This window comes from Enoplosus armatus, chromosome 14, assembly GCF_043641665.1.
Source record: "Enoplosus armatus isolate fEnoArm2 chromosome 14, fEnoArm2.hap1, whole genome shotgun sequence".
NCBI classification, from domain to species: domain Eukaryota; kingdom Metazoa; phylum Chordata; class Actinopteri; order Centrarchiformes; family Enoplosidae; genus Enoplosus; species Enoplosus armatus.
Window position 1 is genome coordinate 16222069 of NC_092193.1, and position 24930 is coordinate 16246998.

The 24930-nt window shown below is 42.2% G+C and overlaps 2 protein-coding genes across 4 annotated transcripts; one reads left to right on the forward strand and one right to left on the reverse strand.

Moving 5' to 3' along the window:
- Positions 1-1506: 1506 nt before the first annotated feature.
- Positions 1507-7135, reverse strand: nr2f6a (nuclear receptor subfamily 2, group F, member 6a). Of its 3 annotated transcripts, none has more exons than XM_070918400.1 (5): positions 6867-7135; positions 5626-5720; positions 3803-4131; positions 3342-3588; positions 1507-2460 (listed from the first exon to the last, which is right to left on the reverse strand). In XM_070918400.1, the coding sequence occupies exons 1-5, from the start codon at positions 7133-7135 to the stop codon at positions 2186-2188; spliced, it is 1215 nt and encodes a 404-aa protein (XP_070774501.1). In that variant the 3' UTR covers positions 1507-2185. The 3 variants fall into 3 exon arrangements, with proteins under 3 accessions (XP_070774501.1, XP_070774499.1, XP_070774500.1); XM_070918398.1 differs by having other exon boundaries at positions 3803-4134; XM_070918399.1 differs by having other exon boundaries at positions 3803-4148; positions 5625-5720.
- A 10449-nt stretch (positions 7136-17584) lies between these two features.
- Positions 17585-22739, forward strand: plvapa (plasmalemma vesicle associated protein a). The gene is made up of 6 exons (XM_070918393.1): positions 17585-17980; positions 18547-18616; positions 18803-19509; positions 20362-21283; positions 21987-22044; positions 22596-22739. Exons 1-6 carry the CDS (start codon positions 17585-17587, stop codon positions 22627-22629), a joined length of 2187 nt encoding a protein of 728 aa, XP_070774494.1. The 3' UTR covers positions 22630-22739.
- The last annotated feature ends 2191 nt before the right edge of the window (positions 22740-24930 follow it).

The window sequence follows — 24930 nt, forward strand, 5'->3', positions numbered from 1 at the left end:
TGTTGCAGTGTTTATTTGGCATTCTTCATACAGATGTAATTACAACACTTTTTCAAGTAGTTTGAAAAACAAAACAAAAAAAACATAACAAAAGACACATCGTCATCTATTGATTCTTTTAATAACGTTGCCATACACATGACATTTTAAAAACTCAGTAACACAAAGATAAGAAAACATTAACAGTATATTTATCTTTTTTTTTCCCCCCTCGATGACATGATCGTGTGAGTTGTTGCCTAAAAAGAAGAATATCCAAACAACTTTCAAAAGGCCCGGTGGTAGATCAAGAAGCAGAGTCACATCCTCCTACAGATTTCTCATCACTAAATGCTGAAATATGTTCAGAATTGATTTGAATTTCTTGGGATTTTGTAAACTCGCCTCTTGAAACACCTGTGTGAGGTAAATCCTGGTGGACCGGCAAATCAGGGCCCATGTCCTTTTAACTCGTCGCAGATAGTGTGATGTTTTGGCATTGAATATCCTCCAAGTGCAGTTTTCCCACCAGCTGTTCACCCATTACAGTATCGTCTCACGTCATTCACAACAGCAGAGACTTGCTCAGACACTTAGAGATGAGAGCACGAACATCTCTATGTCATATCAGCTGTAATGGCATGAAGGTAAGCCTTTTTTTTTTGACATCTGAACAGATGACAGAGGTATTTTCATGTAAATACACATAGAAAAAAACATTTAGGAGCTAACAGTGAAAGCAATACTTTAATGTTTAAATGAACCTTGAATTACATAATGTAAAAGTATGAAACAGTCTCAACTCAGCAGAGATCCAAAACAACATTTGAACATGCAAAAAGACAAAGTTGGCCTCGATATATATACATTTCAATACATTTTTCAGGGGATCATTACCACCAGAGACAGCACTGGTATTTAACTGGTAGTGTTGGTTATAAACTCTCTCATCACCAACTATGTTTGTCGAACTAATTCTTATTGTCTTAAACTGTTTGTTGTACTAGAACCCGTCAGCCTGCCGTTTCTCAATGGACAAAAAAAAAGCTTGATCCAAACAATAGCTGAGTTCATCATATTCAGTCAGTCAAAACTCATATTCAAAACACAAGTGAAAATCACTTTGGGGGATCTCTTTTTAAAAAGATACAACACGAATGTTTGTGATGCTCAGAAGACTCCAAGTTTCATAGATGTCCCAAATTCATACTGAATAACAAGGCAGTTGTCAAAAAGAAGGCGGTTTCTGGTGAACAACATTTACAGGAGGTTTGTGTTTAGGAAATATCAGACTTTAGCATTCTGATGTCTAGTGAGGTATCAGTCCGTTCTCATTTAACTGTGGCTTTTTTTTTCTTTATCCTCTTCTTCAACTACAGCAACAGTGAGCCCTGTGAATGAATGTAAATGCATTGCTTGCTTGATGGTCAGGCAGTCACAAGAGTTCATCTCTTTCTCTCTGCTTCAGGTACTAATTATTCTATTTAAAAACCATCTCTGAGGATGACATGATAGACTTTGGTGATTTTTCCTTGGTTTTATTTTTATTTCTGTTCCTTGGCTTCTTCCTCAGTGTTGACCTAAGAAAGAGGTGAGTTCAGAATTTTTTCTCTCTCACTGCACAACCGCAGCCTCCTGATGCTTCAGGACTGTTCAGTTAGATCCAGTATACTCATGATACTGTGTTGTTATGTTATCAGTTGTGTGGATAAAAAGGTCACTGTACCACAAATGGTGAGCCATGGAAAATGAGCCCAGTGTGGGGAAAAACTGTTCTGCTGACTTTCAGTGGTGGGACAGTTTTGTCCTCAAGATGTATTTGTAGCAGGGTGCTGCTGCCCTCTACATGAAACTGCGGCGTCTTTAGTCACTATGGCATGTGGGTGGTGACATGACTGGCTGTGGTGGCCATATCGGAGCTCAGCATGAAGAGCTTGTCTCTGGCCTAAGACCTGGCACCAGGACGAGTGGGCTGGCAACAGGACAGATCCAGCCTGGCACCGGCTCCTCTCTTCTCTGGAGTCCCGTGTAGAAACAGAGGGCTCGTTTCATGAGGGGGAATAGAGCGGTTACAGTACAGTACATATGACGGCCAGCTGGCACTGCAGTTTTCATAACCACGCAGATGGATAGTGATGAGTCAAGAGGTTTCCTGTGGGTCCTTGTCGTCACTAATTCCAGGCGGAGACCTCGTCCATCGGGGAGGCTACTGTCCTGGGACATACGGCCAGCTGATTGAGCTTCCGGAGAGCTGCATGTCACGGATCAGCGTCTCGATGGGGGTCTTTCCTACCAGGCGCATGAAAAAGAGCTGCGAGATGAGGCTGGCAGGAACGGCGCGCAGGGCCGGGAGGCGCAGGAGTAGGCGACCGAAGCGCTGAGGCTGACTCGGGTACTGCATCCTCTCGTATTCTGTCAGAGCCACCTGAGCCTTCTCCTGCAGAGACTCCACGTGGACTGGGTCTGTTAGACCACAGGCATCTAAGAGGGGAGGGGAGGAGGAGGCAGTTACTTAATAGTGTGGGCAGGTTACATAAAGAGTCGTGATGAGCTGAAAGGAAGGTTGAAATCCCGGCAGATAATGTGATAAAATACCCCTGAGTGGAACACATACAAATATAGTCCCTCATCATGTCTACACTAGAAGAACAAGTCATTTTAAAACCTACAAACCATGAACATAACTTTAAAACATTAACATATATGGTCATTTAGTTTTTAAAAGATTTGAATGGTTTTAAAGAGGAATTTCCACTCAGCAATCTGAGTAAGGAAGCCACTTAAAAAAGTCTTAAAATGCACGATGCTGCAGTGACAGCACTAAATTATGCAGCACATAGTGCATTATTGCATTTTCATTAATAAGCCAGGAGATGGTGCCATAGTAGGTAAATTCCCACATTAAGTGCAAATGCACCTGCAGTTCTGCAGACACTTCAGGCTTACAAATAGGAAGTTTTCAATTTTAAGATCTACAGTATTTTCAAAACGCTTATGGGCCTGTGATGTGCTTTTAGACTTTTCATTTTTTTGTTTAATTCATGGTTATCTGTTAGAGGGGCACCCCTACAGTTTACTAGTCATGCTTGGTCCTACTCAGCCTGTGAAAACAGTTTCTTAATGTCCTCTGTGGCTCTGGAGGAGCTTTGTCACCCTGTTGATGTCATAGTGATGTCATTTGGGTTGAAAGCTTGCATTAAAAACTGGAGGTGTGAGTTTGGAAGATGTGGGTGTTTACCAGGCAGGGATGGTCTGATGAAAGACGCTACCGTTCTTTTTTAGAGTGCCCCTTTAAAAGTGGCTGCCTGGTGTGGCTCTACAGCACATTGTGTTACAAAAACAGCAGAAGATAAAGCAATCACCTGGTGAGAACAGCGCAATGGCCTTGAGACAGCTGTACTCAGCAGAGTCCACTTGCAGCCTGGTCAGCTTGTCCACCTGGTCCTGGAACACCCTCACCTGGTCCATGAAGGACACCACGCGCTCCGCAGACATGGGTGAGGAGTGGAAGCCGGCCGCAGCCAACAAGGGAGCCATGTGGAGCGGCAGGGCCGACTGAGCCGCGTTGAGGATGAACAGCTCGCTCCAGCTCAGCCTCAGCAGGGCCACCTGTGGATTTGTTAGTGTGTTAATCAGATTGCCCTGCACTGTTATCATCCATTATTAATGTTCACTGTATTCATTGTATATTTATATTTTGATGTAGACACTTTCCTTCAACCTATCTTGTCTGTTCCTCTATTATCTCTCTCTATAATAACTGTGCAAAATATACATCCAAACCTTACTTTTATACCTTTTGAATGAAATGTTATCTACTAACCTGGTCTGACACCGGCAGCTCTGGGAAATAAGGGATGTTTCTGGCCCACTCCACAGTGCTGAAGAGTAGCCTGGCAGCCAGTTCACAGATGTTGTCGATCCCCATGGCGTTATCCGGACCGGCCTGTTGGTTGTACTGGTGTCCATACCTACTGTTGGGGTACGGCTCAGCTCGCAGCAGCTGGGAAATGAGCTCTGACACCGGCTGACCACCACCACTTCCTCCGTTGTTGTTGTTGTTGTAGAAGTCGCCACCAAGGCCGCTGGCGCCACCTATGGGCGTGATAGAGGGGCTGAGGCTTGGCTGAGGTGGGATGCGACCGCGTTGAACTGCTGTAGTTTGGTTGGGGGACAAAGGGGAGGGGAGGAGGGGAGGAAAAAAAGAGAGGAGAGAGAGAAGATGAGAGCATGGGGAATGAAGAAGATAAAGAGAGGAGAAAAGGGTGAAGGAACAAGGGGAGGTGAAGTAGGGGAATTGGAGAGGAAAACAGAGAGGAAGAAAAGTTAAAACTGAGTTCAGCCAGCGGTGTATGTCAGATTATCAGCAGACAGGCCTGACCCGATTACGAAGCTATTCTTCAAGATTAAAGGAGGCATAATCGAGCCCAGACTGATTCCTCACGAAGGGCGTGAAAGTGAGGAGAAATATTCTCGTGCACGTCAGGCTAGATGAAGGTTATCTATGGAAATAAAAAAAAAGACTGAGACGTGAATTTACTCTCCATTAAAGTTTTAAACCTTTGCAATATTAATTCTGGAGCAGAATTACAAGTCGCTATTGCAGTAACTTCAGTGTACTGCAATCTTTACACACACACACAGAAGATTAATGCTGCACTCAAAAACACCCGATGAGACCAAGAGCATCACTTAGTGTAGAGAAAGTACCACAGCCATGACAGACAGCATTACTGCCAAAAACCGAGACAGCCGGGCAGACTAACTGAATAGAGACTCATTCATGTGGTAAGCATCCGCCCTGCTTCAGTGTCCTTGAGCAAGACACTGAATCCATTCCAGCCCCGGGAATGCTGCTCTGGAGCTGACCCTGACCTCTGACCTCTCAGTCGAGGTGGTCGAGTGGAGGGAATGTCTCTGTAGGGACCCATAATGTGTCTCATTAACATGCTTTACAATCTGGGAACGTGAGGGGGAAACAACACATCAGGTTGTTTTTAAAATCACAAACATTAAAAGGTCAAATGTATTTTCTATGGCTGCAGTGTTGAAAAGCCTTACACATTTGCGAGGTATTTAATCATTATTTGTTTCTGTGTCTCTATCGGCATGACATTGATTGATGCCTTGCGTGGGCTCCACCACTTAAGGTGAATCCCCATATTGGATTCTGCCTAATCAAACCAACAAGGCAGAGGGGTTTTCTGTAGCTTCAACCAGAGGCTTAAGGCTCTGGGACGCAGGTGTCTTAGCACTGTATCCCTCTCAGTCACTCTTACACAGGCACTAGATTAAGCCACTTAGTACATGGCATTGAGCTGACACGCATGGCTAGCTTAGCCACGATAGGGCAGAGACAGCCATGTGTGGCATTTTCTCTGCAGTATGGAGCTCATGGAGCAGAAGAGGCAAGATAACGGCAAAGGCAAATTTGACTATGATTGATTTTCCCCTTTTCTAAGAGCAGCTGATTGACGTAATGAAAAGACTCTTCGCTGAAGGAAATATCGGTTATTTTCATTTTTTTTTCATCAATTCAATTGCAGCATATTGCACATGTGCAATCACAGCGTGCCCCACAGTGTCTCCATTCTTTGCAAGGGATCAAAGTGGATGGTGGATTTATGGATCAGGGCAGACAGATACCTTCTTTGCGCATGCCAACACGGAAGCATTTCTTCAGTCGACAGTACTGGCACTGGTTCCTGTGGTGCTGGTCAATCTGACACTCTCTGTTTGACCTGAGAACACGCATAAAAAATGATAATTCATGAAACAGTTACAATGGCACCAACTTTGACACAAAGATTATCAAAACTATCCAAACCTGATGACACAATCCTACTTTACTGCAAATGAAAGGGAAAGCTGCTCAGCAATGCAAAGTCTCCATCTTCTATTCAAAAACATAATGTATATAAAAAGCTGTTCGTCTCACAGATTATATAAGACAGCATGATACCAACACTTTACTTCTTGCTCCTGAACATTAATATTGCATCATGAATCTTGGTTTCCCATTAGGCTACAGGAAATGTGATCATGCTTAGAAAGCAGATCATATCATTCAGTGTTATTTCAGTAACATAGCTCAACTGTTCTTATGTGGACTTTACAACACACTCTTTCATTATTATTCAACTCAAGTAGAGCTTAAACAATTAGTTAATTAACCAATAAGTCAACTTCTAATGAACAACTCAACAAGTCACTTTTCAAGCAAGAATGCCCAACACTCTTCATCATATATAATTGAATATGTTTAGGTTTTGGACTTTGGTCAGACAAAACAAGCAACATGAAGACTTCAGTTTGGGTTCTGAGAAACTGTGAAGGGCCGTTGTTTCACTGTTTATTAACATTTCATAGACTAAACGATTAATCAATTAACTGTAAATATAATTGGGAAAATTGACTGATGATGAAAATAATCTTTAATTGTAGCTCTAAACTCTATATCTCTATATGTGGTGAGTGTTTCAGTTCTATTATAGAAACACCTTTAATATATGTTGTGTCTGTGGTTCCGTGTATGAAAACACACAGTTACGCAAAGACACGTTGCTTTGTGTGACTGAAAGTGTGTTGTCTTTATGCATCATTCATTCAGGAATGCATCACCATTTTGTTTGAAAAGTCGTTAAATTGAGCAATTGACACGAAAAGAAACAAACGAAAGGGCAGGAACATGTCATGTAGAATGAGTTTGTTCACAAACACTGACACAGAACTCTGCCTGAAAGACAGCAGCCATGTTTATGACGCTATCATCATCATCTGTATGTTGTCATCTGTCAATAACCGCGTGTCTCTGGAAGTTTTTTTTTTTTTTTTTTTTAAATCAGACTATGAATAAACAACCAAATTACCCACAATGCCCCTCTCACCTGCAGGTGTAGCTGAGGTTGCGTCGCACGCTCCTCTTGAAGAAGCTCTTGCAGCCCTCGCAGGTGAACACGCCGTAATGTTTCCCGCTGGACTTGTCCCCGCACACCACGCAGTCCACCACGCAGGCCTTGTCGTCGTCTCCGGCCTCCATGTCGCTGCCCCCCGCCTGAGGAGAGCCGTCCTCCTCCTCCCCCCTCAGGTAGCTCTTGTCCCCCAACCCGTTTGTGCCCCCATTGGGATCTCCCCAGCCCCCACTCACCATGGCCATCGCTTGGTTACCGAACCACCGCAGAGGAAAATGGGACAGGCAGCCAAGATCTCTGGTTGCTGTCAAGGTAACATAAACATCAAAAAGTCCAGATTGTGCGTTTCCCTCTCACCTGGAGAGAATCAGTATTTACTGCTTGCCTGTGCTCTCATTTGTTAATCGAGTCTCTTGATTATTTAAGAGCATATAATGGCAGGAGTGAGAAGAAAAAAAAACAGTCCTCAGGCTAAACAAGCAGATGTCAATGAGGGGAAAAAATAGGCTACAGCATTGAGGAGGAGGAGAGTGTTTGTCAGGGAAAAAAAACAAGAGCCGTTGTGTCTCCTCCCACTCCACTATGACCTGGAAACAGTCTCAGTGTGACAACTTTTAGTTTTGCATGCTTGTGGATTTCACTGCCCCCCTCCCTCCCTTTCTCTTCTTCCCTTATCCAGCTGATAGCCACTGTGTGTTGTTTTGTCTTTTCTTTTTCTTTCTTTCTTCGGGCCAATGCTTGAGACGGTGAAAGAGAAGCCTGCTCGAGCGCTGCCCGGTCGAACGGTGTCACGCGCAGCCGAGGAACCTTTCACAGGAAACAACGAGTCAAACGTCCACTTCTCATTTTTAAACAGAGGGCAACGATTTGCAAATGACATGAACGCTGAAAATCCCCTCTAGCGCGCGCACACACACACACACACACACACACAGAGCCCAGCATACTGTTCTCGTCTTCCCCCTCACACACACACACGCGCGCGCACACACTCCCAGCTCTGTCTCTGTAGCAACAGTAATGGCTGAAAAAGGACCTCAGTGTAGCTCGCCTTAGCACATGCCTAGAGAGGCTTTGACCACCCCTCTTCAAGTACCCCTAACACAGAATTTGTCTTAGCTCGCACTGATTATTCCTCATATAACCTAAATATTCTACCTACCTAAATCCTTCTTGAAATGATGTCAAAGCTTACCTCAGTGCTGACCTTAATGTGCCGTGTCTGTAGCTTCCTTCACTGGAAAACAAATGCTTTTCTCGCTCTAGTTCTTCCTTCCATCCAGCGAGGCTGCAGACACAGCTCCCCTGTTCTGCTGTAATCCTCTCAGCGGCGGCGGTGTAGTGACCCACAACGAAGACATCCCAGATCAAGCGAAACAAGTTGATGTCCACGCAGCAGCAGCGGCGGCAGCAGCGGCGGCAACATCACTTTCAGGTGGTCGTGAGCTGCTCTTCGAGGCGCCGCCAGCTGCGGCAGCTGCAGCGGCGGACGACGAGGCGACGTGGACTGCCTGAGCTCGCCTCCAAAACACACGGCACACAAGTAGATCCTCCACACAAGGAAGTGATCTCTCTCTCCCCGTTTGTTGTAGCACGAGCGCTCGGTGGTGACAGTATCCCCTGTGCTGCTTCCTCTCCCCCCCCCCCCTTCCACAAAAAAAAAACAAATCAAAAAAGCGAGAGCGCGTCCGTCTGCTCAACCCTCCGTAGTTCCTGTGGTTGCTCTCCAAGCACCCATGCGGGCTTCTCTCTCCAGCCTTTTGTCAGTGCTTGCCCACCAAGAACTAATGACTTGCGGCCTAGCCCTGTGTGCTGCTTTCTGTCGGTGTGTGTGTGTGTGAAGCGTTTCCCTATGGCTCAGGCGAACAAGAGGTGGGGGGTGGGAGGGACGGGTGCTGCTCTTCCCCCTCTTTCTCTCTGAGTCCACAAATCAATTTATGATTCAAGAAGATGGCCACAGCCCGAGACAGGCTGGATTTCTCAGCGTTTGCTTTTCTTTTTTTTTTCCTCCTCGCCCCTCGCTCTCCTCTTGTCTGTTTTCCTCCAACCTATTTGTGTGTGTTTGAGAGAGAGAGATCAAGCAAAGCAAGGGAGAGGGAGGGAGGGAGGGAGGGAGCAGGAGTGTGTGCAGAGGGGGAGGGGGCAGTCTATGTGTGTGTGTGCTCCCAGGGATTTGACACTGCTATTCAAACCCTGCAGTTACCATGGTGCTGGCCGCCTTATATGGCCATTGGAGTCAAAGAGCAAAGAGAGTGGGCTGTGTGGGCCAGCATACACACACACACACACACACACACACAGGAAGGATGTGGAGGATCTCTCTCCTCGGAGATGCAGAGAGCATGACCCCCAAGGCCTCAAAAAACACCCCGACAATACCAGATTACCCTGAAGCCCTGCAACAAATACAAGCAAGCTGATCTCCTGCCTGCCCTTTGTCTTCTAGCAAGCAATCAAATGTTGCCTCTGAAAGTTTCTACGCGATTTTAAAAAGCCACGCAAAGCCGCCGCAACATGGACTTTACCTCTCAAAGGGAGGATATATCTCTCCCACTTGAATAACTCGCTTTGATCTTGCGTACGTGCGAGCAGCCCGCCTGAGAACAGCTTATTGTGCTGCAGATAAAGGTTACCATTTTGTGGTCATTGCTCATTTGCTCAAGGCCCTCTGTCTCAGCGCTTTGTGGAGCACACAGTGATTTGTGTTCGAGGTTACCCCAAGAGGTCAAAATGACTTTCACACCCCTGCCGTGCTAAAAAAGCCCAGGGTCAAATGCAGATAAAGGGGAGGAGGAGGAGGACGCACCCTGGATAAGAGCTTTACCTGGATAAGAGCTTTAAGAGATAAGTGATGAATCTGCCTGTAAATGTCCGGCTGTTTGGGGGTTGGGGGGGGGGGGGGGGGGGGTTGCAATCACAGATAGGGCGATACGTAAGATTCACTATATGCAACTTGTCTTATCTAGAGAGCGTCTACAGAGATTTTAAAGGCATTCTTTTCCCCCCACAGACACTTTTATGGCATTCCTAAATCTAAACCCAGCTTTACCCCCTGGAGAAGTGTGTGTGTGTGTGTGTGTGTGTGTGTGTGTGTGTGTGTGTGTGTGTGTGTGTGTGTGTGTGTGTGTGTGTGTGTGTGTGTGTGTGTGTGTGTGTGTGTGTGTGTGTGTGACAGAGAAGCATTGTCCTGGCCATTGTGTAGCTAATGGGTCATCAGAGGGTTGTGTGTGTGTGTGAGAGAGAGAGAGAGCGTGTGTTAATTTGAATGAAAGTCCCTTTAATTAGGCCGCTGTGCCTGCTTATTGTCACTTCTAGTGTTGGGAAAAATTAGGCTTGTCAAATAAAGGGTGCTTGTAAAGGATTGTGTGTGTGTGTGTGTGTGTGTGTGTGTGTGTGTGTGTGTGTGTGTGTGTGTGTGTGTGTGTGTGTGTGTGTGTGTGTGTGTGTGTGCGTGTGTGAGAGAAGACGAATGCACAGAGTCGTCAATTAATACCAATGCCATCATACTGGTGGAACGTAACATCCACTTTGACATTTCCACAGACTGGATATTTCACATGTAAGGGGTAAAAAGCATGATAAATTATAGATTCAAAGAGATGCTGTACATGCCTATCATTTCTGTTTGAGAGATACCACTGGGGGCAGGAGTGACGTGACCTTTGAACCGACAGTCAGGAATGTGGTTGCTCCCATCGAGGAATCCAGAAAATGCAAGACTGCAAAATACGGCTGCCAGCCCAACAGATATACAATATTACGCACAGAGACAGCTGACACTGAAGCACAGAAGTTTAATAGCAGCTTACAGTTCAAAAACTCTCTTCAGACCAAACATATTAAAAGGTAAAGTTACTGAAATCTCAAAACCGAAAGTTAATAATTGCCATTGTGTGCCGTTTGTGGTGTATCTTTCAAGATGTCTTTTTTTTTATATAATAGCTGTATATTCGGGCCACATTTTTTCATATTAATTGCAGTACCACATCTTGCCACTGGTAAAAATTGGCACGGTAGCTGACTCTGCCAGTTATAATTATTATACCATCAAATTCTCAGATGTATACTTTGTGCACAAATAATTCTTACACACTTAGTAGTAGTGTGTTCACACTAATTACAAATTCTTCACTTAAAATATCACATATTTTACCCTGAATGTCTGTAGGTCTCCAAAGGAGAAGCCCCAATAAGTTAACCTGTTTTAAATTTTTCAATGGATAACCTTGCTGTTTAAAAGGCCTTTAGTCAGCTGTCTGACCCCTAAGATGACACAGTCATACCTTAAGGGAGGTCTTGTTTGCTCTTCAACCAGCTAGCCATACATTAATTCTTGTGTTTGCCAACACGTCATACATATTTTAGAATTTTGTTTGACCATATAATTCTTTTTTTTTGCTCCAGTCGATGTTTGAGATTAGAGGAGGTTTTGGGTGTTACGGATTACTCAGAAGATAGTAAATCTGTTTCCTGGAAGAGACCCCTGTTTTATGGCATAATAAAACATAAAGTTTAAGTTTCGTTTAACTGTGTGCAGTCCACCTTTTTTAACCTTGTAATCCAGTTCAGAAATCCAATCAGTAGCCCTGTCAGTCAAATTTAAAATAATCCGCAGTTTTCTTTGGCTTTAACTTGTCAGACTTTTTTTTTTTTTAATTGAGATTACAGGGTGGGTCATTAAACCCCACCCTTCAGCATTTCTGGGCAGGCCCAAACAAGACTCGGCTATTGATTCAGTTAACATTTCAACCATTTAAGTTAACCTTTAAGGTCTGTTACAGAGGACCATCCCATGACAAACAGGACCATCCACCCCCTGCGTGTCCAAGTGTCTAAAGTTAGGCTAGCCCTCTCCCCGAGGCATCCCCAGCAACCACTGTAATTCAATCTCAGGGTGTTAGCGTGTGCTCTCAACCGCAGCAGCATATGGAAAGTAGGTCTTTACTTAAAGTAATCATGAGGCGTCTGTGCAGCATTCTGCGTTTTCATCACGCTCTGATGGCTGTTAAATGTTTAGACTTGCAGTGACAGCTTCACCCTGAGACCAGAGTGACCTGTGACCTTTGAGGAATGGACAAGCCTGGAAACAAAAACAGAGGCCTTTTGTGTGGGTCAAAGGGAAAACATCTGCTGGGCTGAAGACACAGGGAGAAGAGGGGGGATTAACTCTCAGGGATTCATCATTTGGCCTTTTCAGCCACCTCTGATGAGAGGTGCCTGATGGGAACATGCAGAAAGCCACTGTACGTCGCATCATTACGACCCGAATCCTCCTTATTTCACCCACTAATGCCCCAGCTGCCTCTTGGCTCAGCAGGAAAAATTGATTAAAAAAAGCAGATAAATACAATATGAGGGAGAATTTCTTTGATATGAATGCTGCAGTCTCTCTTATCACATCACCACAGGAGCCACTGGTCACAGCCAGTCTTTCATTTTTTGTAATTAAATTTGAGCCTGAATAAATGATCTGAAAGGATTGCACATCACAGTGCCTGTTGAGAAAATTCATTTGAACAATTCTGGCTTTGATATCATCATGCATTGTCATGATAAATGAGCGCCTGAATTTCTTTAACCCCACCAAAGCGGTACAGTATCATTTAAATTCAGCTGATGGGGTGTAGCCCACTCTGGAGCGCAGATAACAAAAGAAAGCATTTCCACTCTTTCTCCACTTAACACAAACTCTGCACATGCAGATATTTAGCACCATATTGTTTATTTGTGTTCAGTCTGGTGGTTGACTCAGGTATTTACCACTTCCCCTCTGTATCTCTCAATAACAGAGACCTCTTTCTTTAGGCTAGCCATTGTGATATAAGTAACCAGATCCTTCAGAGCAAGTTACCAATTAGTCAAACATCTCTGGAGGGAAACCTCTTGGTGTGATTGTAAGCGTTATTTAGGCATCATCAGTAGGAAGCTTGTTTTTTCATGCAGGTAAAACAATATGGCAGGTGGGTGGAGTGAGAAGTGCTGGAGTAAATACAAAACATGGAGATTTGATTATTCCCCAAATATTTGTTTTCATTAAAGGAATAGTTAGAAATACACTTATTAAGCAGTTGCTAGGCAACCATCCGAGATTCCAGGAAGCTACTGCTCCCAACCAACAAATACCCCCCCCCCCTACAACAGCCAATTGTTGTTTTTATACGGATTAAATGAACAAGATGTAACGTGTTAATTAGTAAGAGCCAGGAGTTAGATGAGAAGAGCAATACCAAAGCCATATCTTTAATATGAAACTAATATGAAGCTGGAGCCAGGAGATGCTTAGCTTAGCTTAGCATAGCATAAAAACTGGAAACCGGAGGAAGTAGCTAGCTTGGCTCCGTCCAAAGGTAACAAAAAAGATAACAAGAAGTTGCTGCACAAGGCCAAGAAATAGTTTGTCACCTGCCGTAAACCTACAACTTGTCGTTTGTATACTTTGTTTTTTGTACGGTTTAAACAAGCAAGGCATAACGTGTTAACTAGTGAGCTTTAGAGGGGGTAGGTGGGTTTTGTTACCTTTGGACAGAGCCAGGCTAGCTGTTTCCTACATATCCAGTCTTTGTGCTAAACTAAGCTAACTGGCTCCAGTGCCATTGACCTTTTCATCTAGCTCTTGGCAACAATGTAAATAAGGGTATTTCCCAAAATGTCTTACTTTTCCTTTGAGAAATAGAATTTACTTTGCAGAACACGTTGGTTAAACTTGAAATACTGAAATACACCTAGTACATAGTAGAATAATAACATGTATTAGTATGGCCCCATAAACTATAACTATAAATACACATTTCAGCCAGATTCTAGGTTAGTTTACATTTTTAATACATGGAGGATCATTGTTAGTTTAACAATTCAGGAGCATAGACTGTATGTGAGACTCCATCCATCAAATATTGAATACAAATAATCAGATCAGTGAGAGTAAAGGCCATGAATAAGTAAAATACAACCTTTTAACATGATGTATCCTGTACAGCTGTTCATCTTGTACTACCATATTTTCACTGCTTTACGTAAGAATCATGTACTTCTGAAATCTTCTACTTCATTCACGTACATTCATTCACTACATTCATTGATAAATCGAGCGAGGAGGCAATCTTCAGCTGCAGTTAAATTGATTCCCCACTAAGTGGCAGTGTTCCATGACAATTAATACTGTGTGAGTGTGTCTTGAATATTGGGACTGCCCTCTCACTGTGCCATCAGTCCAAATACTATATCATTACTATCTATATTATCATTACTTAAAATACGGCAGTCTTAATAACAAACGAATATAAATACCAATTTCCTGCCTTCCTCCAATAACATGGTTTCTTGTGTGCATGCTCACAGTATGTAAATATGTATGTATGTATGTGTAACAATTTTATAATGTAATAGTATAATCATTTTTAATTTCATTAAAGCTGTTATTACATTATATAGCAGTTTGATACTTCAAACATTTTTAGATGTTTTTATTTGTTTAGTTTAAAGTTTACATTTACCAAGAAATATTATAGCCACTGCCGTGTGTGTGTGTGTGTGTGTGTGTGTGTGTGTGTGTGTGTGTGTGTGTGTGTGTGTGTGTGTGTGTGTGTGTGTGTGTGTGTGTGTGTGTGTGTGTGTGTGTGTGTGTGTGTGTGTGTGTGTGTGTGTGTATATCTCACCAGTTACAAACTGTTTTCTAATATTGAGCCAGAAAGTGTTGCAGTGCCTTCTTGTTTTACTGGAATTCTTGTTGGCAAGACGCTGGCATTTTCTAGCTGCATGACGACACAAGCCTGAAGTGTAACAGTAACGTCAGGGACATCTAGTTCATCAACAAAGAGTCCCAAACCAGGCCAAGAGAGTCAGACTCCTTCACCTGACAGGAAACAGTCCCTGTAAACACTCTTCAGTTTGCTTTGTGTCTAACAGAATGTTTCATTCCCCCAAACATTGCCAACACAATAGAGCTATGTTCCCTCACTACTTGACCCATATATCGGGTGTAATCTGTGACACCCAGGGGCTCTTCCAGAAAATGTACATTCTGTTAAAGCTGTGAAACCTCAGCTACACGAGCAGATGCTACACACTTCCAGTAGCTGGGTGTGTGTGGGAGTGGTGCAGCTTTGGCTTGTTCACCCATAAGGTGCTGCCAGATTAGGCCGTTTTACACCCACTAAGGGCTAAGAGGTAAACGGTATTTGGGTGGTTTGGATAAACACTTACTTACTTACTTACTTTAATTTCTAAAAAAGAATCTTGCTCACAAACAGATTTTGCTATTATCAAGCCTCTTGAAATGATATTTATTCATTTTACTTGTAGTCTTGGATTATCACATGCCTTTTATAGATTTAGTTTTTTCAGTTCTTTGAGCATCACAAACAACTCCATTCATCTTTCATTTAATTGAGATGGCTCCACATATATCACAAAACCTCAGCACATTAAATCAGATCTATCTGCATGTCTGAGCACCTCTAGGAGTAAGTGTGTAAATATGCAGCTTTGTAATTTGAGTGAAATTACCCTTTAACACCATTTCCAAAGCAACAGAGCATTTTATTATTTCAGCTCTCACTTGTTGAGGCACACACATTGTTACAAGCTTCCATCTCAACATAAAGTAGACCACAGTTGGTGTTCTGCAGAATTACAGCGCTCCCACCCTTTACACAGGATACACTTATATCCTTTCTATACTGGATATATCCGTTCCACACCTATAAATCATTGACCGTACTCCTTCTTGTTTTAGGAAGTCGCTCACCGCGCAAGGTAATTACAGTTCCATGTTGAGCAGGTTTATTGATTTAAGGATTGGATAGACTGAAGCAGATATATTGAGATATTAAAGCAGCACATCTCTGCTCTCCACAGTGAAACAAGCCTGAATCTTTCACATTTGTTTATTTTTTATTTGTTTTATAATCTAACAATATTATAATGTTACTTATTAAGTATGATTCAACATTTTGTGAAATATGCTTACTCAGAGTTAGATGAGTAAATTGCTCCACTCAGCTAGCCTGGAGTCTTGTTGAGGTTGCCAGGCAGTTTTACATGTTTTTGTACTGAGTGAACAAACAAGATATAACCTGTTGATTAGTGAGCTTTAGAGGCGCTGGTATAGGTGGATTTTGTTACCTTTGGACAGATCCAGGCTAGCTGTTTCCCCGTTTCCATTATTTATGCTAAGCTAAGCTAACTGGCTGCTAGCTGTGGCTTCATACTTTGCGTACAAACATGAAAGTGGTATTAATCTTCTCACCTAACTCTATGCGTCTTACCCAAAATGTTGAAGTATTCCTTTTAACTGTCTAACTGTTTAACCTCTGTTTCAAATTCATTCATACAGTGACAGTCTTTTACAAAACCATAAAGCAGAAACTTAAATTATTTTTATTTCATGCCCAGTGTTAAATCTGCAGGACATTAGTAAAGCTGTCTGCCCTCTCTCTCTCTCTCTATGAAAATAATATTTTTATTGCATGAGAACTTTGTAACTGATACAAAGCATTCGTGAGGCATATCAACTTAACGTAAAAACAACCCACTTCAATCTCAATTAAATCAACACTGTGACTGTTTAGGTCTAGTAGTTCTGATATCCTGCATTTGTTGATGCCTTCTATCTGGATCTTGTCCTAAAAGTTGCCGCAGGTTTGGCCATCAACAGTTCCTCTATGAATTACTGCTTCCTGTCAAGATGAGGCCTGGCTCGTCAACAATGCCTGGCAGGAAAAAGTTCTGCCTGTTACTGTCAGGCTCTTGTATTTCATTTTGAATTGAGAGTCTGTGTGTGTGTGTCCTATGAGACAGAGGGCAGCTCACCCACGTCATCATGTTGGACTAAGACTCGTAACATCAAAGAGCCACTGAACGAGAGCGTCAGAAGCACGACATGAGCCATTGTCCTCCCGGCCTGCTGTGCACCGGAAAACACTGTTCATGATCCCATAAAATTGTTTGTGGCACATTTATGGAGAAGCTGCACACGGTGAGTCCGGCGATGTCGTTGTGGCTTGTAGGTTTCCACAATAGAAAACAGAAGGTGTTGTCAATATAAATGTCACCCAATCAATAACATCTAATTGACACTTTCTCTCATTTTAAAGTTTCATACTAATTTGCTCAACACTAAATACTCATGAAATATGATTTTATGGTGAGGAAATCTAAAATGAACATCTGAAATGGCTTAATGTGTTCAACCTCAGGCTGAACAAAACGTGTGTGTGGGGCTCATACTGTACATGCATGCATGCTGGCCATGTGTGTGTGTTAATAACCTCTGTGTGGAGGGGGCAGCCAATGGAGCAGGGAGATGGCTTATGGAGGGAGGGGACTGAGGCCAGGACAACATCCTATCATGGGAAGTGTGTGGCTAGAGGAGTTTATAAATTCCTACCCATGTTTACACCTCACCCACAATCTGATCAATTCTCGTGCTATCCACGCTGCAGAGAGAAAACGCTTGGCCCACGTCTGTAGTGCGTTGGGCTTTGTTAGAGGAAGGGGCACAAGAAACGGACTGGGAAACCTGCTGGCTGGTCTGAAATAATTAAGCATTTCCAGAGTGCTGAGGAGGAGCGGGTCTGTCTTCTGATTTAGAGATGAACCTTGTTTGAACCTGTCTTGCTGCTCATAGTAACCCTCAAGCCTTGGACTGTACTATAACCTACTTCCCTCTGACCCTCCTTTAGCCATCTGTGCCAATGTACGGCAGTGGCTACTCCGAGGTCTCCAAGTACAGCCCGGGGGCCCGACAGAAGATGCAGCACCGCTCAAAGGGCAAGAGCTGCGGCTACTACATGCGCATTGTTTTCTTCTTCTCTTCGCTCATTCAGTCTCTTATCATAGTTAGCCTGGTGCTCTTTCTGATCTACGGCAAGAAGCAGGACTCGGCTTCCACATCACGCATCCAGGACCTGGAGGACACCTTCAGCCGACTCTCTATAGAGAATGTCGCGCTGAGGCAGCAGAGGAAGAACCTGACCAACTTACTCAACACCACCCTGACTGACAAGGCCCGAAATGACTGGGACCTGGCCAAGATGCGCTATGTTTCCAACATCTCAATGCTCATTATCCAAGATCTCGAAAAGAGGATGGTGAGAAGCTGAGCTAAGCCTTTTGATTATATCTAACATGCAAGTTCCTCTCTTTATACTTTTCATGTGTAATTTAACTTCAATGTCTTATTTGTAATCAAACTCCTGACCTTTAAACAGCCATAGAAATTAAGGTGTGGATATGTTATATAGATGACAGGAAGATATTGATCAAAATACCTGCAATGCTTTAGTCAAGTGGAGCCTCAGCAGGTAAAACGTTGTTAAAGTTGGTGCTTCAGTGATCTAAAGAGCTTTAACGGTGTCATACTGGTTTCAAACTGCTGGAGTATATTCACAACACTGATTACTGTGTTTCTCAATAAATAGGATCGTAAAATGTAGTTATGAGATATTGTTTTATAATTTTTAGAACAAGAGGCAACACAACAGATTATTTGTATTATAGGAGTTAATTATTTGTCAAAGTACCACTTCAGAATATTTACAGTGTAAACATAATAACCTTGGCTAATGACTAAGGTAAACCTGTAAATGATCAATTGTTTTTCCTGTTTGTCTGGCCTACAACAAATCACTGAAAATGGCTTTTCTTTCACTAACAGCAACAGTGCAATGGCGAGTTGTTTATGTGCAAGGCCACAAAGACTGGGACTGGCCCATGCCAAACAATATGTAAGTATGACATTTCTTCAGTGCAAACCCAAAAATAATCCAATAAATAAGTGACATATTTGCGTTTGCAGTTGAAGCAGCTGCCACTTATTTAGTTTAAACTATTAATACGTTTTAGAGAAGGATATATTTGCCAACTTCTTTTCTCTTTACTCCTCTTATTTTTCAAAGCAGTCGAACATTCAGGTGACTGTAACTGTGGGCTGGTGAGTGCACAGCTGAAAGCCAGGCTTGAGTTTGTGGAGTCGAACTTCACGCAAACAAGTCAGAGGATGAGGATGGAAATTGACCAGGTTGCCAAAGAAAGGGACAACATTAACTTGGAGGCCATCCGTCTGAGGAGGGACAAATCCACACATGAGAAGGAGGTGGAGTTCTATAGACAAAAATGCAAAGATGACTTTGCCGACTCCCTGAGTGGCGTCTCCAATGTCACCAAGTTTTTCCTACAGAAGGTCGATTCCCTCTTCCCTGCACACATCGCCTTCCAGCTCACCTGTGCGAAGCAGAGGGAACACCTGGAGCAGATCCGCACAAATTGCAGCAGCCTGTCCAGAGAAGTGGAGGACAAGTTCCAGCGTTACCTGAACAGTGTGGGAGAACAGATGTCAAGCATCCAGGGCGAGAACAGCCGCTTGAAAGCAGAGAACTGGCGACTGTCTGAGGACTACCGCTGGTGCAGCCAGAACCGCACGGGCCTGATCCAGCAGTACAGACAGAACTTAGACAAGCTTCAGCGGAAACATGATGAGGACAAGGAGAGACTCCTGGTCGACAAGATGAGGCTTAATGGAGAGATAGAAGTCCTGGTCAACAAGGTCAAATATAAGAATAAAGAGACTGAGCACCTGACAGAGCAAATCAAGCATCTCAACATGTCCTGCATGTCTAAGGTAAGAAAACAAGTGCCATGACATGAACATGTTAAAAGCTCTGCTAGGGTGTGCCTCTAAGGGCCACAAGCTGGGCATTTTGAGCTTGTATTCTTTGTTCAGCCTTTAATTACCAAATTTACACTCAAGTAAATTAATTACCAGATTACTCAAGATTGAATATTAAAACTTCTGTACTAAGAACAATCTTGTAAAAAACATCCTGGACAATGTTAATTGTTGTTAAGGGGAGAAAAGACGAGTATCAAAATCAGGGAACTAACTGCAAGCTGTAGACAGCAGCAGTAGATATTACAGGCAAGGAGTGCTGATGGAGATTCTCTAGTTTAATATAATGTAATGTGAGTCTGTCACATTGTATAAGCTGTTAAAATGTAACTAAAAAACCCTGTTATATGTAATGATCTGCATACATTTGTGCAGCAATTGGGTCGTTTTGCGCACAAATTCTAACTATGTTGTCAATAAAACTCTCCATCTAGATATGTTTGCTTATATAATACTCAAATACTAACAAAGCCCTTATCTCAGTGCTTTGAGATCCAAGCAGCCTGATTGAGTGCAGAGGAGGAGGTGGGGGAGGGAAATTGTCTGCCAGTAAAGTACAAGAGGGCAGAAGGGGGACAACTGAGCAAATGTTTCTGTTAGTTGTTATGTTAAGTGTCTGCTGTTGTGTAAGGACAAATTTATAACCTAGACATGAAGCTCTTTGATGTTCTTCAAATCAAGGAATCAGACGTAATTCAATATAATCATGTTTTGTGTCGATTCAAAATAGTTTGGCTGCATCATATAGGGTCCGTTTTTAGAATTAGTTTTTCCCATATTAACATTGCTCTCATTTGATTTCAGACAGGGTTTGGTGGATTTCCAGGGGGCTCGACCTTTCGGGCAGGCACACAGGGTCAGCCTGGGTTTGGCGGAGGGTTCAATAAGCCAGTATCAACTGGGATGGGCTCTTCAAGCTCCGTCTTCTCGACTGGGTCAGGTAGCTCCACCGGGTCAGGTTTCAATAAGCCAGTATCAACTGGGATGGGCTCTTCAAGCTCCGTCTTCTCAACTGGGTCAGGTAGCTCCACAGGGTCTGGATACAATAAGCCAGTACCAGCTGGGGCGGGCTCTTCAAGCTCCGTCTTCTCAACTGGGTCAGGTAGCTCCACAGGGTCTGGATTCAATAAGCCAGTACCAGCTGGGGCGGGCTCTTCAAGCTCCGTCTTCTCGACTGGGTCAGGTAGCTCCACAGGGTCTGGATTCAATAAGCCAGTACCAGCTGGGGCGGGCTCTTCAAGCTCCGTCTTCTCGACTGGGTCACGTAGCTCCACCGGGTCAGGATTCAATAAGCCAGTATCAGCTGGGGCGGGCTCTTCAAGCTCCGTCTTCTCGACTGGGTCAGGTAGCTCCACAGGGTCTGGATTCAATAAGCCAGTATCAGCTGGGGCGGGCTCTTCAAGCTCATCCCCCTCGTCAACTGGGTCAGGTAGCTCCACCGGGTCAGGATTCAATAAGCCAGCTTTCCCAAGCTTTGGATCAGCAGGGTCAAGCTCAAGTGGGATAGGCTCAAACAAGCCAGCACTGAGTGGGAGAGGATCATTAACCACTGGGTCATCCTCTGGATCAACTGGATTGACGAGCAAGAGTGGGTCAAGCAGCTCCCCATTTTCTTGGTTTGGGAGTAGTAACTCAGGACCAAGTAAGACAGGAAGTGGAACAGGGAAAGGACCAAGTGGAAACAGTAATGGTGGAACTGGATCGTCATTTGGTGCAGGAAGGAGCGGTAAGAAAAAATAAATACAGTAGTTGCAGTTGTTTGTGTGTTTATTATTACCATTCTGAAACATTTTTATAAATAAATGTATGGTTCACCCAAAATTACAAAAAAAAAATCACATACCTTTTTTGGTATCTAGCCATGCAGATAGGTTTGGTTTTATTTGCCAAGGTTTTGTAAAATCCATCTCTAGAGATTTCTGCCCCCACCCCAATTCAATAGAGGTGAATGGTGCTTAAAATGTCTTTCCTGGCTAGTTGACAGCGAGGTCTGTGGATTATCCAGAGCAACGAGGGCATAAGCTACTGTTGAATTTTTAAAATGTAATTTTTCAGCGCTTCAGGCTGCACAAAAATTCCATTCATCTCAGGGATAACAGATATCTAACATAATGACTATCTGTATGGATAGATAGATAAATAATTTGGTCTTTAAAGAAACATTGCAAGTAATGCAAGATACACACATAAACCAGCACAGTACACACTGCACATATTACACACAACCATCCATTTGTATTTGAGTCCAAACTCCATTGTAATAATTCCACAACTTCATCAAACTTGAACTGAGTAGCTCTGATGTTTGTAGCCTTTGTAGAACCTCAGAATAATGCAGTTCTTTAACATTGTAAACATGAAAGCAGCTTGATTACTTACTTCATGGCTAAGTAATGACAAATCACTGTTTCCATATGTTTAACCAACAGTCAGTGTTGCTCAGCACCTTCAAGATCTGCAGCGCATCATCAACCCCGCTGGCCCAGAGTGAGTAGTAGATTAAGTATATTTAGCTTTAGTCTGAGAGTGAATGTGAAAGTGTTGCTGCTGTTTTTGTTGCAGTCTGAACAGTGTGTGCACAGACACAATATTTTATATTTTGGGTTATGTGGCACTCAGCTACAAACCCACAGGTTCCTACTGGAGATGTAAATCTTTCAAAACAGGTCACAAATAAAAAAATTTTTAAATGCTAAATTATTTTCTAAATGAGCCGTAGTTTTTAGCAAATGTTACTCAAACAGATGTAAATATAGTGCCACTATTTTGTGCCGTGGATTAATACACGTCTGGTGCTCTAGTGAGTATTCACAGCAGCAGGACGGTGTGTGGACTGTTCATACATACATAATGATGATCAATTCATTGTTGGTTTTGGTTTATTTCATGGGATTTGTTGACAATAAGACAAATATAGATCACAGAACTTACACTTTTAACAAAAAGCTGTGATGTTTTTAACTTTGATGCACTGACTCACATCACATCAAGAAATAATGTATTATTTTTTATTCTTCCTTTCTTTTTCTTTTTTCCAGGGAGAAACAAGATCTCTCCAGAATGTTGGGTTAGACCATCTTGATGAGAAAAAACAAAACTTAAAAAAGATTTATCTTCCACTGCATCTATTACGCACAGCTAAATGCAAGCTTCTCATATTGAGTTCACATATTGTATATCAATAAATGTACCATATATTATACACTGTTTGTGAAGGTTTATACATATATATATATATATATATATATATATATATATATATATATATTCTAAGTGCATATTGTGTATATATACAATATGCATTTAGAAAAGTAATTTGAATAACTTTTCAGAATCAGAATCAGAATCAGAAATACTTTATTGATCCCCGGGGGGAAATTGTACAGTACCGGACCGGTGCTCCCATTCAAGAGTAGAAAGTAGCATAATTTAGAACTAAAAGTTTGTACAAAATATAAAAATAAGAAATAGAAAATACAAAATATACACATTTACAGTATTTAAGTGAAATGAGGTGAAATGAAAAATGAAATGAAAATACAAAATATACACATTTACAGTATTTAAGTGAAATGAGGTAAAAATATATACAATAACAATGTATATGTATGTATGTGTTGCACTAAAGTGTGTGACTATACATGTATTGCACTTAAACATTTTGAATAAATAGTGAGGTGGTGTATGAACAGGTGAGGTAGATACAGATACGGATTTCCAGTCTCTTCCTGAGTGTCTGACACTCAGAGAGAGGAGTTAAACAGTCTGATGGCCACAGGCAGGAATGATTTCCTGTGTCGCTCAGTTGTGCATTTGGGAGGAATGAGTCTCCCACTGAAGGTGCTCTTGTGTCCGACCAGTACGTCATGGAGAGGATGTGAAACATTGTCCAAGATGCCCCGCAGCTTAGACAGCAACTTTGCACTTTTGAATGTAAAATGTGAAGTTTGTGTGTTAATGGTTTGTATCTACACTGTATGCAACTCAGCATGAATAAGCAAATATAATATTTGTACACTGTAAATACTGAAAAATAAAAGCTTTGTTTAAACATAAGCACATAAACTGTTCCTGTCTCTTCTTTGTAAATAAAGCTACTTACGATATTATTACCCTATGCAGACCCGGAAATAACTGTTTGTCCCTGTGTGCGTCACCTATTGTGTGGCTAATTGTCTACAAGGGACTCCCCCCCCCCCCCATGTATGTTCATACATACATAATGATGATCAATTCATTGTTGGTTTTGGTTTATTTCATGGGATTTGTTGACAATAAGACAAATATAGATCACAGAACTTACACTTTTAACAAAAAGCTGTGATGTTTTTAACTTTGATGCACTGACTCACATCACATCAAGAAATAATGTATTATTTTTTATTCTTCCTTTCTTTTTCTTTTTTCCAGGGAGAAATAAGATCTCTCCAGAATGTTGGGTTAGACCATCTTGATGAGAAAAAACAAAACTTAAAAAAGATTTATCTTCCACTGCATCTATTACGCACAGCTAAATGCAAGCTTCTCATATTGAGTTCACATATTGTATATCAATAAATGTACCATATATTATACACTGTTTGTGAAGGTTTATACATATATATATATATATATATATATATATATATATATATATATATATTCTAAGTGCATATTGTGTATATATACAATATGCATTTAGAAAAGTAATTTGAATAACTTTTGCACTTTTGAATGTAAAATGTGAAGTTTGTGTGTTAATGGTTTGTATCTACACTGTATGCAACTCAGCATGAATAAGCAAATATAATATTTGTACACTGTAAATACTGAAAAATAAAAGCTTTGTTTAAACATAAGCACATAAACTGTTCCTGTCTCTTCTTTGTAAATAAAGCTACTTACGATATTATTACCCTATGCAGACCCGGAAATAACTGTTTGTCCCTGTGTGCGTCACCTATTGTGTGGCTAATTGTCTACAAGGGACCCCCCCCCCCACCCGTGATGTTTCAGGCAAGATTTACAGGCAACGCGATTTAATCCATCCAGCATGTTTATGTTTACCTGCCAACCTGTCATCAGGCAGTGGAGGCAGATGGGAGGAACCTTTGGAAACACTCTTGTATACATGCTGTTTTTAAAACAATGTGCCACCACTTAACTGTAGAGAACACGGATATCCATAGCCTAAATAAAATCCTAATATATCTCTTATAAACACATGCGGGAAGAAGATGGAGCTTGCCTTGGCATCTGATGGAGTGTCCTGACCTTTCCCATTATAAGCCTAAAAAACAGCCAGATTTCACTTTTAATCTTTGGTGATTGCTTGATTTACAAAACAAAGAGACAGAAATTGATATAGAAAAGTATAAACAGGGTTGTTTGTGT

What these genes read in the sequence shown, in the direction of transcription:
- plvapa (XM_070918393.1), top strand. Translation starts at nt 17,585, where the DNA reads ATGTACGGCAGTGGCTACTCCGAGGTCTCCAAGTACAGCCCGGGGGCC. An exon ending in TGGCCCATGCCAAACAATAT is followed by an intron (nt 18,617 to 18,802) that starts GTAAGTATGACA and finishes TCGAACATTCAG; the next exon opens with GTGACTGTAACTGTGGGCTG. An exon ending in ATCAACCCCGCTGGCCCAGA is followed by an intron (nt 22,045 to 22,595) that starts GTGAGTAGTAGA and finishes TCTTTTTTCCAG; the next exon opens with GGAGAAACAAGATCTCTCCA.
- nr2f6a (XM_070918399.1), bottom strand. Translation starts at nt 7,135, where the DNA reads ATGGCCATGGTGAGTGGGGGCTGGGGAGATCCCAATGGGGGCACAAAC. An exon ending in AACCTCAGCTACACCTGCAG is followed by an intron (nt 5,721 to 6,866) that starts GTGAGAGGGGCA and finishes GCGTGTTCTCAG; the next exon opens with GTCAAACAGAGAGTGTCAGA. An exon ending in AGCTGCCGGTGTCAGACCAG is followed by an intron (nt 3,589 to 3,802) that starts GTTAGTAGATAA and finishes ACAAATCCACAG; the next exon opens with GTGGCCCTGCTGAGGCTGAG.